Source organism: Babylonia areolata, chromosome 29 (genome assembly GCF_041734735.1).
Source record: "Babylonia areolata isolate BAREFJ2019XMU chromosome 29, ASM4173473v1, whole genome shotgun sequence".
Taxonomy (NCBI): domain Eukaryota; kingdom Metazoa; phylum Mollusca; class Gastropoda; order Neogastropoda; family Buccinidae; genus Babylonia; species Babylonia areolata.
The window spans coordinates 36,004,148-36,021,712 of NC_134904.1; the positions used below are offsets into that span (position 1 = coordinate 36,004,148).

Here is a 17,565-nt window from a genome sequence, read left to right on the forward strand (position 1 = left end):
CCGCCTCTACGCCGCGCGAGCTGCATTACTACCATGTCGTTTACCTGTCGCTGGCCATCGCGGTCGGCGTGCCGGGGAACCTGCTGGTGCTGGTGGCCTACGCGGTGGTGAAGGTGAAGACGAGCTGCGACTGGTACATTCTGCACATCGCTGTTCTGGACCTGATCGTCTGCCTCTTCAGGGTTCCCACCCACCTGGCTATGGAGACAGGTGAGGGGAGCATTGTAGATACCGTGTATCATGCTGTTTGGTTTACCAGTGGAGACAGGTGTGGCCTGCATTGTAGATACCGTGTGTCACACTGTTTGGTTTACCTGTGGAGACAGGTGAGGTGAGCATTGTAGATACCATGTATCATACTGTTTGGTTTACCTGTGGAGACAGGTGAGGTCAGCATTGTAGATACCATGTATCATACTGTTTGGTTTACCTGTGGAGACAGGTGAGGTGAGCATTGTAGATACCATGTGTCACACTGTTTGGTTTACCTGTGGAGACAGGTGCGGTCTGCATTCTAGACATTATATATCATACTGTTTTTAAAAGCTTGCATGTTGTTTTCTATCCTCCATTTTCAACGTTCTGTGCAGAATATTTTCTTTTAATCTTGTCCGGTTTATTAACCCGTATAAACTGATAACTTTGTTTTTGTAACCATTTTATGTCTCTATTGGCTGAAGTATCCATATGTATATAGGTTTTCATGATTATAAGAGACTTCAGTACTGCGATTCTACCAAGAGGGGTTTTCACCAAATCTTGAATGTATTTTTTTACTTGTCTGAAGTATTAATCTCTGTGATTTTTGACAGTTCATTTGTAAACCAAACGCCAATGAGTTTATATCTTGGAGGGTTCCACGTCATTCTCTTTTCAGGTTAGAATATATTGGCAGACTTTTTCACTTGTCCCAAACAAACATTCTACGTTTTTTTCATAATTGACTTTCAAACCTGAGATTTCTTCAGATTAATCAATGTTATGGAATAGCCTTTCATACGATGCTTTATCTCCTTTCAGTTAGGAAGATGTATCGTTTGCAAACTGACTGATTTTGAAGTTTGAATGTAATATATCTTTATCCCTGATATTATCATCTTCTTTAATTTTACATGTCAAAATTTCTGAACACAGTACAAATACATATGGGGAAACTGGATCCCCTTGGCGACACCCACTTTGAATTACGATGAAAACATCATGGGGAGTTGGTGCTCTCACAAGACGGGCGCAATAGCCGAGTGGTTAAAGCGTTGGACTGTCAATCCGAGGGTCCCGGGTTCGAATCAGGGTGACGGCGCCTAGTGGGTAAAGGTTGGAGATTTTTACGATCTCCCAGGTCAGTTTCAGACTTGCTAGTTGTCCTAGAAAGCCCCTTCGGATATCCACAGTAGACAAATACGCAGAAGATGCCTGATCCATGCAGCGTGAAACCAAAACCGCTAGTCAGCTATGAAAACATACCACTAAAAAGAAAAAAAAACACAAATAAAAGATAAAAATAAACAAACCCAACGGGGAAGAAAAATAGATCAAGCTTGCATATATCATCTCAGTATTTTAATTATAATGTACAGATTAGAAAAGGAGGTGGAGTAATAAAGTAGTAGATACTAGAATTAAGCACTATTAAGGACCAAGAGGAGGAATTTTTTAATGCCCGCAACAATGGTGATTGAAGACATTTGTTAAATATTTTGAAGACACAATTCATCGGTTAAACGGTGGGAGAATGAATGGAGACATGAGTTTACATATGTGAAAGACGGGTAAAATAATATAAGTAAAGACACAACAACAACACACACTCAGATACATTACCAGCAAACTTACCCTCCTCAACGACTTTCTAGTCAAGATAAGTCGTTAAACGCAACAAACACACAAAAACACAAACAAAACACACACTCTCAGACTGTGAACACATTCGTGTACAAGACATCATAAAGCACAGTGAAAATTATATCACAAGTAAGCGCTCAACAAACACAGTTTCACAACAACTGCACAACATTACGCTGCACTCCGCTAGGCGCTCCACACTTATTTCCTTGTCTACTATCGGTTCACGGCCAATACCCACTCCCAAACACACTCCAACAGTAGTGAACACTGTTAATCTTGTTTCAGCACTACACACATACCCCTACTCACCTCCACACCAACCTACTACACAATATTATACTACTATAATTATCTAATGATATATTTCATGTAGTATATCATGCGAACATATGATATCTTATATTTTTACTCTTAAACGTTCCATGATCCTCTTGCTTCCCTTCATGCCATTGACAGGTGATCTACCCTACTCACCCCCCTCCCCTCCACTCCCACCTCCCCTCACTCTCACTCACACACGTTCACTGCTTCTCCTCCTGTCCACTTGTTGCAATTTCATCTCTGCGCCTTTCTCAACGCACTCAAAGCTCACTCTCTCCTCAACATAATAAAAAATACAAGCCATGATAGGCGAAGAGGGAGGGAGAAAGATTTGATTGCTTTGGTACGTGTGCATCTGTGTGTTGCTCGGTTTGTTGTATTGGGTAGGAAACCACAATAAAACAAGTTCTTTTAGAAATTACTGGCCATCGTTGGTGGTGTGTTCCATTTTTTTTGATTTAAAGCTTCGTGTTACCTTTCATTGATTATATGTTTACGGCTTTCCTCTCTCAGTTTTAATTTATTTGTTTAGCTATCAATGGGGAGGCTTTGAGTACCTGTTCTGTATTAAAGGTCATCTTGATGGGCTATTACTGAGGATTCCCTCGATTTTCCTAAAGAGCCACGGCTCGGGTGTTGGTTCCTGCAAGTTGTCTGTCGCTCATTTCATAAAACCATGCATGCCCGGAAATATGACATGTGCGCTGTATTAATCTGACCGTTCCCGGCGCATGCGTTTCACTCTAGGTCTATCGTTCCGAATCAAATAATTCTTATAGTTTCGTGTGTGTTAGGCTTAGTCATGGCTTCTGGTTTGTAAATAACAATGAAGGACGATAAGCACTGATGGCAATATACAACGATTAATGCTTAGGGAGGATGTGATGTGATTGTAGGCAACAATTCTTCCAAAAGTGTGCTGTAGTGTTTACCAGAATCCCAACCACACTTGTCTTTAATGTACACCAAAACTTGTGTATATGGGGAAAGAGATGACCCTCCCTTTACTTTCTTCTATAAGCAGCTTCACTTCCGCATCAGTTTTGCCCTCTGGCCATTCCGACAATGTCTTCCTAGAGTGGGTGAAATGACTGTGTTGAATAGATGGTTGAGGTTTTCGGGGTTTTTCTCCCATTCTTTTGTTTCTTTCAGGTCTTGAAGTCGGCATACTAGCTGGATTGTGTCTTCTGCTTGCCCCATCCATGATCTTCCTCGTCCTAGACGGCTGCCTTTTTGTTCTTTGACTGCGTCATGCAGTGGGTTTTGAGGGTTTTCTAATGCTTTGAAGTAGGTCTTGACCTGTTCTAACTTGTTTCTGGCCTGCACTGAAGGAAGGTCAAGCAGGTATCGCATGGTTTCTGTGGGCGTGTCTTTTGTTGTTCCAAGGATCAGCCTCATAGCTTTATTTTGGACTCTTTCTAATTTTAGGAGGTTGCTTTGAGACGGTGTTGTTAGCCCAAGTCCGTAGTCGATCACACTGAGGACGAGTGATTGGTATAGCAGGAAGAGGTGGCGTTGTTCAATTCCTTTGGTTGCCATTGCTTTTAAGACTGAAAGGCCCTTTTTGCATTTGAGAACAGTGTTTTCCGTATGTTTTCTGAAGGTCAGCATCCTGTCGAAGTGTATTCCTAGGTAGCGTAGGCATTCAGTTTTCTCAATTTGAATCCCATCGAATGACACAGAAGGTGGTGATTTGCTCGCGGTTTTGTTGTTGAGGGTGCACAGCAACGTTTGGGCTTTCGCTGGATTGATGGAAGATCCTGTGTCTTTGCACCATTGAGCAATATTGTTTAGTTGTTTCTGGACGGCTTCAGTTCTTTCCTGAGCATTTTTTGAAGTTTTGAAGACCAGGCCGTCATCCGCAAGGGTAAGCACCCGAGCAATTCCATTGTTGTTTAAGTCTGCAAGGCCCTTCGTGTAGACATTGTAGAGGACAGGAGAGAGTGGAGACCCTTGTGGCAGTCCCATGGATAGTTTAGAAGGTGCAGACATCCAATCTCCGAGGCGTAGGACGACGGTTCTTTCCTGAAGCGCTGCTGCTATCCATCTTGTCAGTGTCAAACTTACTCCATACCTTAGTAGCAGCTCCATGAGGTGCGCAAACTGGACTTTATTGTAGGCATCTTCAAGGTCAATTGCTACTGCTAGTGTTTCTTCTTTTCTTTGAAATCCTTCATACACCTCATATGCAAAAGCAGCTGCATTTTCCCATGTGGACTTGCCTGTTCTGTAACCACCTTGATTTGAAGGGAGAATGTGCCTGTGTTCAAGATCCCTTGCAAGTTTCCTGGCTATCATGCGTTCCATGAGCTTTCCAACAATGTTTTGCATGGTTAGGATCCGGTAGCCGCTTACCTGACGATGGTCCTTTCCTGGTTTTGGTATGGGTTTTAAGAAGCTGTGTGTCCAGTCCTCCGGCACCTGTCCATTGTGGAGACTGTTTTGATATAGATTGAAAAGTTTGCTTCTGTCTTCTTCCGATAGCTCCTTGATGTCTGAGTAACGAACTTTGTCTGGGCCAGGAGCCGATTCTTTCTTGCATTTAGCTATTGCCTCGTTTAGATCATCCATTGTCAAGTCATCATCAGGTCCAGTCTGCATAAGGGTTTGGTTTAACTCCTCAACATATTTCTTTTTCTCATCTAAGTTTCTTTGATCACTCTGTTGTATGAAACGTTTGAGCAAGGCAGATCCTTTTTCTTCATTTGTCTTAAGCTTGGTTCCGTCAGTGTCTAACATGTCTGGGGTTGTTGTTGTGCACGTTTTCCCTTCCATGCGACGATAAAATTGCCAGAACTCTGTCAATGTTGTGTCATAACTGAGTGCCTCGCAAAACTGTTTCCACTTGTCATTTTTGGCCTCTTGAGCAATGACTTCAAACTGTTTAGTTTTTTCTTTCATTTTTGTTTCAATATCTTTGTCCGGAGATGGTTTTGTTCTTTCTTTTTGCCAAAGTTTGACAGCCGCATGTTTTTCTATCCAGGCTCTCTCTGTGTCGGTATTCCACCATGGGGGCTGAATAGTTTGCATCCTGTTCAGTGCCGTTCTTTTGTTTCTTCTGCGTCTTAATTTTTCGATGACGGTTGTCTCTTTGGTTTCATACTGAAATGGATCACGCAGTTTCATACAGGGTTTATCGGACAGTTTCTGTAGACTGAAAGCTACCGGGAGGTGGTCGCTGCCTTGGTATGGAAGTGTCTCTGCATTCATTTCTGCTCTGAATTTTGGAGATGTTAGAGCGATGTCGATCACACTGTCACTGTCCCCTTGTCTTGTTCCAAGGCGAGTTGGGGATGTGGTTGTTAAAGGGCTAAGAAGAATTTCCCCTATCATTCCTTCAAGTGCGAGTCCTTGTGGGTTTGTGTTCCGCTGGTCCCATAACTTTGATCTTGCATTGAGGTCTCCACAGATAATGACCGAGTCTCCAAGTTCGTTCTCTATTTCCTCTAAAAAGGCCCAATTCTCTTTTGTTGTGCAGGTTCCTGGGTGAACGTAGGCATTGATGAGCACGATGCTTTTGTGAACTCCGTCAGGTTTGTCAAGACGAACCCCCAATAATTCACATGAGTTGCTACACCATTTCTCTAGATTTATGGTGGAAACTTTGTTTTTTAGGTTTTTGTTCAGTATGATTGCTACCCCTCTTCCTTCATTCCTTTGAAAGACTGTGAAATTCTCAAAATGTATTGGTCTGTCTGCACTTGTCCTGGTCTCTTGGAGACATAGAATGTCAAAATCATATGCCAATTTCTCAATTGTTGAGATTCTCATTCTTGCGCTGGAACAATTCCAACTGCCGATTCTAAAGAATTTCTTTGACAGCCGCTCTGCTTTTGTCATTCTGCTACCTAAGCACGATCTTTTCCCACCTCTTTTGCCACGCCTGTTTTGGGGTTTTGGGGATCTGAATTTATGTCTCGTGCTATGCAGCTGATCCCCGAGGTGCACGCGAGACAGGGTTTTGTTGGTATCCATAGAAGGGTGTTCTATGTGGTGAGGGAAAATATTCGGTCACCCTGACAGAGCCTCTTATCAGGGAAGGGCAATGGATGTCCATCTGTGTGGAGTCCGTCAGCCTGGTGTCGCCCTAAGGCCAGACTGCATACAGTTAGTGACTGTTTAACCCAACAGCCATTCATCCCATTGGTACTGTATGAAAGCCGTGGGATTGGGGATTTTGTCAGGTTGTCTCCTCTTAGTCAATGGAAGGGTGCATCTGGGTGTTTTTGAGTAGCAGATTTTATTTTGGAAAAAAAAAAAAAAAAAAAAAAAAAAAAAAAAAAGAAAAAAAAGGTCCTGTTCTAATATTCCCCGAGCGAGCGGAGCGAGCGAGGGGAGTTTTGATCCCTCTCACTAATTTACTAATAATTCAAGCATTAAACAATAACGCGATAACAAATTATTAATCAACTTCACAGAAAAATCACTTATCTTTGCTTTGACGCTTGTAGGCTGTCTTTCACATACACATACATACTGGTCTCAGTGGTCTTAACACTTGACCGTTTCGGCCCTATACACAATTTCAAATACTGCCCACACACACTTCTCTCGTGGTGGGTCCGCCAAGTATTACACAACTGCAACGGTCAGTCTGCGCGCGCTCCCAGCCGGTGCTGCACCGCTTATAGGCCCCCTCTGTCATTCACTAACAATTCAACACCTAAACAACGATGGGATGACAAGTTTTGATCCCTCTCACTAATTTACTAATAATTCAAGCATTAAACAATAACGCGATAACAAATTATTAATCAACTTCACAGAAAAATCACTTATCTTTGCTTTGACGCTTGTAGGCTGTCTTTCACATACACATACATACTGGTCTCAGTGGTCTTAACACTTGACCGTTTCGGCCCTATACACAATTTCAAATACTGCCCACACACACTTCTCTCGTGGTGGGTCCGCCAAGTATTACACAACTGCAACGGTCAGTCTGCGCGCGCTCCCAGCCGGTGCTGCACCGCTTATAGGCCCCCTCTGTCATTCACTAACAATTCAACACCTAAACAACGATGGGATGACAAGTTTTGATCCCTCTCACTAATTTACTAATCTCCCAGGTCAACATATGTGCAGACCTGCTAGTGCCTGAACCCCCTTCGTGTGTATATCCAAGCAGTAGATCAAATACGCACGTTAAAGATCCTGTAATCCATGTCAGCGTTCGGTGGGTTATGGAAACAAGAACATACCCAGCATGCACATCCCCGAAAACGGAGTATGGCTGCCTACATGGCAGGGTAAAAACGGTCATACACGTAAAAGCCCACTCGTGTGCATACGAGTGAACGTGGGAGTTGCAGCCCACGAACGAAGAAGAAGAAGAAGAAGGTGCTCTCACATTTTCCAGCTGTTGCCATTTCTCATTCTCGTATTTCCTGGATTTATTAATGTCACAGATTACGTGCGCCTCATTAAGGGAGTGGATGTGGGGGAAAGGTGGTATGGATACTTATGATATTAGAGCACCTCTAATAGGAGCGAGGCCAAGTGGAGGAGGAATTTTGTTTAATGTCCCGTCACACATATCGGTGATTGAAGACATTTTGTTAAAGTATTTATGAATACATCTGAATATTATCGGTTAGAAGGGGTGGGAGATGTGGATGAATGGAGGGTTGGGAGAAACTGGGCAAATGAGGGTAAAAATGTGGGTGAAATTTGGAAGAAAAAACAACAACAACAAAACAACTCTAAATACAGTTACAGGAAATTACTTAAAGGACTTCGTAAAAGAGAAGTCGTTAAACTGAAACAACTGATAATGAATGCAAAAAGTCAAAAACATCAACGTTCTCAGTCACTTGTGAAGACACACTTTCGTGTACAAAAGGCTTCATCAAACTACAGTGAAAAATTATATGCGAGGCCAAGTTTTAAGCGCTCAACAAACACAGTTTGCACAACAAGCTGCGACACAGACGGCTGACTGCCGCTGGGCGCTCATCATTCGTTTCCTGTGTCATTCATTCAGGTTTCAGGCCCAATGACCTCTTTCTCCCTGTGTACAGGTCACTGGCGGCAACATGGTAGTGACGCTCTGTGTAAGTTTGTCTACCTACCTACTTACCCACCCACCTACCTCCCTACCAACCTACCTACCTACCAACCTACCTACCTACCTACTTACCTACCTACCTATCAATCTAATGACATATTTCTCTGTGTGTACAGGTCACTGGCGGCAACATGGCAGTGACGCTCTGTGTAAGTTTGTCTACTGGCTGTCACAATCCGTCATCACTGCTTCCGTCATTCTGTTCGCCTTCATCGCCATTGACAGGTTGGGTCATGACGTCGTTTGACGTCACCCCCCCACCCCCCCCTCCCCCCCCCTCTTCCTCTCTCTCTCTCTCTCTGTCCATCTGCATATCTCCATCTCTGTTTGTCTTTCCCTCTTCTTTGCTCTGAGCTGCCTTCTATCTCCCTCTCTCTCTCTCTGTCATATATATATATATGTCACGTCACCGTCACCGATCCCTCAGATTCCGAATCCTTTGGGGCGCCTTCGAAGCTTTGTCAACCACCTTTCTCCAGTCCTCGCGTCTCTCGGCCGCTCTCAGGGTGTCTCTCAGCTCCATGCCTGTCCACTCTCGAATGTTGTCCTCCCATCTCTTCCTTTGTCTGCCTCTTCTTCTTCCTCCCCTGACTGTGCCTTGTAAGATTGTTTTAGCAAGACCAGAGGAGCGTGTGACATGACCAAACCACTTCAGTTTTCGTTGTCTGGCGAGTGTTTGAAGGTCAGTATAGGGCCCGATTTCATTGCGGATGCGTCTCTTGACTTCTTCTATATACATGTATATATATATATATATAGAGAGAGAGAGAGAGAGAGAGGGGTGTGTGTAGCTGATAACAAACAAATAAAACAAGATTAGCATTCATTCCCACTGCCCAACCAACTCAACTGACAATCGTTCTGGCGGTGTGTTCTCATTTTACTTTAATCATTTACCTTCTGTCATATCTGAATGTTTACTTATTATCTATTCATTTTTCATATATTTGATTTGATTTTAGTTTCTTATACATTCCTGGGATAGGCTTTCCAACGAGCTACCAAAACTCACCATTCGGATGAGACGATAAACCGAGGTCCCGTGTGCAGCATGCACTTAGCGCACGTAAAAGAACCCACGGCAACAAAAGGGATGTTCCTGGCAAAATTCTGTCGAAAAATCCACTTCGATAGGAAAAACAAATAAAACTGCACGCAGGAAAAAATACCAAAATAATGGGTGGCGCTGTAGTATAGCGATGCGCTCTCCCTGGGGAGAGCAGCCCGAATTTCACACAGAGAAATCTGTTGTGATAAACAGAAATACAAATACAAATAAAAATAAAAACAAAAACAAAATTCAGTTATCGTGTAGTGTTAGCTGTGCAGTCAAATGGATCTTCATGGGTGTTGTTAAAATAACAATAATGACAATAACAACAATCGCAAAAATAACAACGATAATGGCTTGAAAAGAAGAAGAAGAAAAAAAGAAGAAGAAGATGATGATGATGATAAAGGAGAATGGATACATACAATACTCTATCCAATAAGAAGTGCTGTAGGTGTTTTACAAAACAAATCAACACAACACTTTGTCAATGTTAAATTTATACACACAAAATGCCTTCAGTAAACCGTATATAGAGAAAGAAAGAAAGAAAGAAAGAAAGAAACACACACACACACACACACACACACACACACACACACACACACACACACACACACACACACACAATCAATTGTGCGCGCGTGTACATGTACATGCAATACATAGGCTACATGTATGGAACACATCGTCAAGCAAGCTACATGAACAGATGCGTATGTACTGTGTAGGTCAACATGACACAGCAAACAATACCTGCGAGAAGAAAATCAGTTCTGAAGTCTAATTCGGATGGGTTATCCTCGTCGGCTGTTCATCAGAGGTGGATTCATTTCGAATGTATCAAATTATCAGATCAACTCAAAAACGCTTCATTAACTCACTCAGTACGGCCAGTCCTCTCTTCTCCTCTACACAGACCCCTCGGATGTCCAGTGGGTGTCTCAATGACCCAACCTTTAGCTTCCGTCGTCAGAATTGTGGTATTCTTTGTCAACATTCACCTCTTCAGTGTAAGAGCCTTCCGCTTGTAATATTTTGATGGTGGTAATTGGGGAGAAACGCTGTTAACGTCGTCTCTTTCGCCGTTCGTATGGAAAGAGTTAATCCACCTGGAATTTAATTTCTGCATTCACAGGCTTGCTATAAACACAAACGCAATCTGATCAGGCATAACATAAAGAGATTAAAAAAAGAAAGAGAGAGAGAGAAAAAAAATCAGATTAAAATGCGCAGTAATTGTCGTCATCGCCAGCAGTGGTAGTTAGCATTGTATTATTATCATCATTGTTGCTGCTGTGTTGTTGCTATTGCTGCTGCTGGTTTTGTTGTTGTTATCATTATCATTTCACTGAAAAGTTCGAAGACACAGAACGACTGCATATTGCGTTAGTTGTCAGTGATTGCGCAATATCGTATGCAAGCGCACTTTTTTTTTTCTTTTTTTTTTTCTTTTCTTTTTTTCATCAAGGGATAGAGAGGGGGAATAATTTGCCACCTGAGGACAGCAGAGGAAGTTGTCTCCGTTTGAATGGCTGGTTGATGCAACTCTGAATTATAGAAGATGTCACGACCTCGACCGAATCGATTTGCCCACAAACCACTGCTGCACAAAATCATGCAGCTATCATAATTATCTATGATGGAGACTGGTTCACAGGCATAAGGCACAGCACATTAATTTTCACGTCGCTCTCATTACGATGGGAATTATCATCAGGAGCGAGAGAGAGACGTTGTAGTGGTGGTGATAGTGGCGGCGCTGGTGACTGGTGGTGGTGGTGGTGTGTGTGTGTGTGTGTGTGGTGAGGGTGTCGATATAAATTAGTGAAGACACCCTGTTTAACTGAGATTATTCCGATTCTATTGTGGCTTTGGAGGACACAAACGTAAAGTGTGGGTGGGTGGGTATGTGAGTGCGGGTGTGGAGAAAACAGTAATAATTATATGAAGAACAACCCTTACTGAGCACACACACCCACACCCACATCCACACACACTTTTATATTCCAAACAAAAAGAAAAACCAAAGAAAGAAAAGTTGACCAAAAAGAAAAGAAAAAGTATGGAACGTACGGATACATAAAACAAAGCACAGGACAAAGAGAGAATAAGAGAAATAAGTACAACAACGAAAAAGAAAGAAAAAAACAACAACACACACACAAAAATTAACACTTTCTCCTAACAAAGCAATGTTTCGTACACGATTTAGTTTGTGTATCAAGTTTTCTTTTCCACAATAGGTCTAAGTTGACGCAAATCTCCGCTCGATATGACAGCAATCTAATTACCTTAATTGCTGCAAATTCCCTTCAGTGCCATGGGGAAAACAGTAGAAAATGGTATTTCAGGTCATAAAACATTATCCAAAACAATAAGCCGAAAACTGAGAAAATGGTCTGGAGATATACCATTCTAGATAAACTGTGAATTTTCAGCCTTCCAGAGCTATCCCCTCCCCACTTTTCTGATGACGTCATCAGTGACGTCACTATGCACGTACGTCATACGTGTATGGCAGTGAAGGTTTTAACAGCCCAGTAATTACGCGCATTTTTTGTTCATGTCTGCATGAAGATTAATATGCTCACTGCTCACAAAGCGATTGTCTGCAGGCCACAAATTAATATGACTCTCTTGAGTGATAAGCATCCGTCAGTCTCGGGAGACGTGACGTTCCGCCCTGCATTGCTCTTGCTTTGTAGTTGTACCCTAACCCCGGAAACGGAGTATGGCTGCCTACATGGCGGGGGTAAAAACGGTCATTCATGCACGGAAAAGCCCACTCGTGTACATAACGAGTGAACGTGGGAATTGCAGCCCATGAACGAAGAAGAAGAAGTAGCTGTGCCCGTTGTAAGCCTGTCAGCAACAGCATTGTACCATAGGAGAGAAAGAAAGAAAAGTAAAAAAACTAAATAAATAAATAAAAAGGCACAGAGAAATGCAGAAAAGATGCAATTTTTTCTTTTCTTTTTTTTCTCCCACCCCCCACCCCCCTTTTTTTTTCTTTTTTTTTTTTTGGCAGGTACATCAAGGTGTGCAAGCCAACGGTGCAGATCACTGCGCGGTTTTCCCGGAACTGCGTGGTGTTGATCTCCGGGCTCAGCCTGCTGTCGGCGCTGCCCACCTTCTGGGTGTACGCTGACACTGCTCAGGGCCAGTGCACAGTCGTCATTTCTCTGCTGGGCTTCGTTTACGTCAAGAACTACTACACCGTCCTCTTCGTCGGCTTCCTTGCCATGCTCGTCGTCGTCGTCGTCTGCTACGCCTTGATCATCGTCAAGGTCAGTGGGTCAGTCGTTGTCAAGGTCAGTGGGTCAATCAGTGTCAAGGTCAGTTGGTCATTCAAGGCGATTTTAGCCTGGGGAATTGCAAAAGCTATTTTAGGCCAAGCGAGATAGAATTAACATGACACGAACACGTGAACAGTGACAGCCACTTGACAGTGTAACCATGGATTGATGGGAAGCCATTACATCTTTCGCCTTGCATGGGATGAAGATGTCTCTTGTGTTACCGCACCATTCTGTGTACGAATGTTCGCATTGTGTCTCGTGGCATGTATGTATGGGCAGTTGATTTAGTGGCCTGTGTCTGCGAGGCTGGTAAACACGTGTGTGCGCGTGTAGGTTGGTGTGTGGCATGCGTTGTTTATCGTCCAATATATTGTTTCTTGAGACAAACTATGTGTCGTTTCTTGTTCGTTATCACAATGGAGTGGTGACTTAGTGGTAGCATGCTTGACTACGTAGTGAGTACGCACGTGTTTGAGCCTTATAATGTGAACTGGACCTTTACTTCCTCCTGTTCGGACCTTCATATGTGGTCTGGTTGCTAGTCATTCGGATGAGACGATAAACCGAGATCCCGTGTCCAGCATGAACCTAACCCATGACAAGAAAGATGTCACCCCTGGTAAAATCCACTTTGGTAGTCATACAAATACCCTTGCTGACAGAAAGAAAATGGTGGCACTGCACTGTGGCGACACGTTCTTCTCATGAAGAGCTGCCTAAAATTCGCACAAAGAAATCTGTTGTGGCAAAAATGTAATGCAATGCAATAATAATAATAATAATAATGGTATTTATATAGCGCTGGATCTTGTGCAGAGACAAATCAAAGCGCTTTCGCACCAGTCATTCACACGCATGCATAACTCTAATACTGCAGAAACTAAAGACAAGGAAGGGCAGGCAAGGGAGGCTATTTTGGGAAGAGGTGGGTTTTAAGGCCAGACTTGAAAGAGCTGAGTGTGGAGACTTGACGAAGCGAAAAAGGAAGTTCATTCCAATCGCAAGGTCCAGAAACAGAGAAAGAATGCAATACAATACTATGCAATACAATACAAAACAATGCAATACAATACAACGCAATGCAATCTAACACAGTGCTTTTACGATCAGCAAGGGTACAGAGATCTGGAGTCAAGTCATAAGTGGTACAGAGTTACACAAAATGACGTGCATGCATCACCACACTAAGGCTGCCTCATCTACCAGGAATCTTGGCTTCACACTGCAGACAAACCAAAGTCGACAATGACCATACATACAGCAGGGGCGTGCCTTCAGTTAAAGCACCAATGTCAGCGAGCACCACGTGCTCTGACCATTTCTTTCCCTGAGGCGAAAGACAACAGGCGTTTAGCTCAACTCTACCCCAGAATAGTTAGCTAAGGATTGAAATGTTTTCATCATTGAGGAAAGAGCTCTTCCATTTCTTTGCATCCTATTACCTCGAGGATCACGTCTGCACATCGATCAGTTCTTCTGAATGTTTACACAAGCAGAGTGGGGTGATTTGTGGGCCTGGGCACAACATCATATATGCCTTAGGGGCTTATCAATCAGCCACCATGAAGGCAGGCCTGATATAACGACATACCAGCAGCTTTATACAGAGGAATATGTCGTTTCCGCCATCATAACTCAAATGAAAATTAATTGTAATAGGTACCCAGACTCTAAACGTCGTTAACTGCTTTCACCTTAGGAGTTTTAATCTCACTAAATGTCGCTAGAAGTTACGATTGCAAGAATTTTAGACGTGTACATTAACACTTTGATGTTTGTTGAAATATAAAACTACACATCACACATTTTTTTTCCTTAAATTTTAGGAGAAATATCCATGTCAAATTTCCGCAAGCACAAACTAAACGACCCGCTGTATATTTTGCAGGTGAGGAACTCCCAGCAGATCATGAAGGCACACCAAGACCGACAGACCAGGGAGAAAGGTGCCAGGTTGACACAGGCTACCCAGGGTAACCAGGTGGGGGTGACCAATGTGGAGCACATCGTGCCCCCATGCAAAGCCTCACCGCCCACAGCCACCAAGCCATCCAGTCACCAGGAAGCGGAGAGTGCGAGTCATGCGATGGCCACCTCGCTCCTACACCCTCCCATGAAGGCCTGGCAAGAGAATGACAATCACGTTCATGAGAAGACTCGAGGTGTCGAACGTTCCTCCGAGGCAACCACCACACCACTGTGCCAAGAGAACGCCGTGTTCAGTTTCAACCCAAACACGGATTCAGCACCCTACCTGCAAAAGTCTGCCCAAGAGGACACAATAGATACGGAGGGGAAAGCAAACCAGGAAGTTCCTCGGTCAGTCATGCTCCAGTTTCGGCGAAACAGACAATGATAATCAAGCGAATGCCCACCTGAACAATGTTTCTTCTTCTGATGGAGCATACGAGAAAAGTATCAGTGTGATAGAAGACAGAAAGAGTTATTCTGAATCCGCGGAAGAACTTGAGAAAAATTCCAGCGAGTCTTCCACATTCAGGGACGTGGGCCAAGCACGCAGTACTGTTGCAGACAATTGTCCAACACTGGAGAATCCAACAGGTGTATCTCGTATTGCCACAGGCCAGGGCAGTGAATCCTCTCAAAACCAACAGACTACTGACAAGTTATCAGAAAGCATGAAGGCGGGGAGTAAAAGAAGAAACCTTTTCCGTTCGAATAATGTTACCAGTGGAGATAATGGAAATCTTACACCAACGACGCAGAAAACAGGAGGACAGGCGTTAGAGAAGTCCTCGCCAAAGACGGGTCAACAAGGACTTAGAGCATTTGGAAATTTTTTCAGAAGGAAACGAAACAGGCAAGTCAAGCCAGCCACCACCATCCTCCCTCCTGTATCACAACGTGTCAGTGAAACACCCAGATCCACCATCCCTTCAGATGATGGACATACCAACTTCTCCCCAAAACTCACCAGAAATGTGACCGTCACCAGAGCAACCATTCAGCGAACCTCGCGCAGCTTCCGTCTGACGTTGTTGCTGATGGTAGTGACCATAGTGTTCATCCTCAGCTGGATCCCACCTTTTGTGGCCATGGTGTGGTTCTTCCATGTGGGCTACGCCACGCCGCCCAAATCGTATGAGATCGCGCTTCGGAATTACGGATCCACCGGCTATATTCTGAACCACTTTGCCAACCCCATCATTTACATTGCCCTCAGTTCTTCCTTCAGGGAAAATGTATCTAGCTTGTGGAGATCGCTAACAAGCAGATTCCGCTAAAACCTTGGTCAGTGGCATTGTAGTAGCGTTGCATAGTTCGCAGGACTACAATAGCTGTGACTTTCTAATTCTGCACACAAACGGTATGTTTTACTCCACTAACATACGTATGAGAACAAATAGAACTTAGGAAAGTCTGCTAAGCAGAACTAATGGAACTATTACACTTTGTTGACACACCTTTTTGCATGATCCCCAGAACAGTAACACTTCATTAACTCACTCAGTACGGCCAGTCTTCTCTTCTCCTCCACACAGACCCCTCGGATGTCCAGTGGGTGTCTCAGTGACCCAACCTTTAGCTTCCGTCGTCAGAATTGTGGTATTCTTTGTCAACATTCACCTCTTCAGTATAAGAGCGTTCCGCTTGCAATATTTTGATGATGGTAATTGGGGTGAAACGCTGTTAACGTCGTCTCTTTCGCCGTTCGTATGGAAAGAGGGTTTTTTTTTGTTTGTTTAAATGCAAGAAACAGGGTGTCTAGAATCATAACACTTCGCTGATTTACCACTGCAGAAAGTAGGACCACTAGAACTGAGACAGAGGCTGGCTCCTGACATGGGAGGGTCAACACCCAAAACATGTTTGTTTCAGCATTTGCAAAGTTACTGCTGGTTGACGTGTCCCAGCGTATAAGCTGTGGGATCAGCTACACGTGGGGCAGAAGAAGACTCGAGAGCAAAAGATGTTTGCAATGTTGTGCGCTCTTTATGTCTCCTACGTTTCTACACCGCGGCCTTGGTCCTTTCAGTTTTGACTGACGATCTCAAGATTTTGAATGACAGATATATTACTGGAAGCAACGTCCTCACACACGCGAAGCGTTTCACCGTGTTTGAATCAAACTTGCCAACACGTTCTGCTGCCAGCTCAGGTGATTCCACATAAATCTTCCTCTTCAAGCATTCCTTCAAAGTGCTTCATGGCGACTCCATGATTGCACTCTCTGACTTTCAGATGACCGAAAAGGGCAGCTTTAATCAGCTATTCTTGCTACCTGACCCATCGACATTAGCTGTATTTTGGAGCACTTGGGCCTAATGCTGAATAGGTGGGGGTTTTTTGGGGGGGGGCTGGGGGGGGGATTTTTTTTCTACAAAACTTCCTTATTTTGAGGCATGGCCCTGCTGTTTCATGCTGAGGATGGTGCAACGACAGTGTTAGCGGAAGCTTTCAATCAATTATTTACTTTTTTTATAGAGAGAGAGAGAGAACTCAAGTCATTGTACCGTAGAGCAGTTGAGAATCATGACGGCTCAATGAACCTGTGCCGTCGCAACAAATCAGAGTGGGTGGTTTTGCCGCTCTTCAACCGTTGACTGAAGGGACTCACGGTGAAAGCTGATGGTACACTTCTGTACTGTCTTCTTGCCGCTTATGGTGAGTTACTCACCAAAGCCTCGGATGCTTTAGGAACCGATTGTCAAGGTGTTACCTCCCTCGTCAATACTTCTCGCCAGACGTGACAGTTCAGTGTGATCAAATTTGTTGGCAATTTCTTCTTCTTTTGTTTCTGAGATTTCCTATGTTAAACATGTACTCCATTAAGTTTATCAATGTCTCATTAATATTGGTAGTGTGTGAATTCAACTGATGACGATTTGATTGAATTTTAATCATTACTGTTATGGGCTGTCCCCATTTTATCATTATTATAACCGAGTTCTTATCGTCTTCGCCTGGGATATGCTGAAGAAGATGAATGCAAAGCTCTGAAAGTTTACACGCCATTT

General features: G+C 43.6%; 2 protein-coding genes across 2 annotated transcripts in view; both read left to right on the plus strand.

Moving 5' to 3' along the window:
• Positions 1-14,957, plus strand: part of LOC143274657 (arg8-vasotocin receptor-like) — a 15,033-nt gene extending 76 nt beyond the window's left edge. The window contains exons 1-4 of the mRNA XM_076578530.1: positions 1-210; positions 8,350-8,458; positions 12,316-12,574; positions 14,475-14,957. The exon at positions 1-210 is cut by the window's left edge and continues 76 nt beyond it. Coding sequence (XP_076434645.1) covers positions 1-210; positions 8,350-8,458; positions 12,316-12,574; positions 14,475-14,942 — 1,046 coding nt within the window. The 3' untranslated portion in view covers positions 14,943-14,957. The remainder of the gene's footprint in view (positions 211-8,349; positions 8,459-12,315; positions 12,575-14,474) is intronic.
• Positions 14,957-16,256, plus strand: LOC143274948 (uncharacterized). Its single transcript, XM_076578956.1, has one exon. The coding sequence runs from the start codon at positions 15,226-15,228 to the stop codon at positions 15,829-15,831; it is 606 nt and encodes a 201-aa protein (XP_076435071.1). The 5' UTR covers positions 14,957-15,225; the 3' UTR covers positions 15,832-16,256.
• The last annotated feature ends 1,309 nt before the right edge of the window (positions 16,257-17,565 follow it).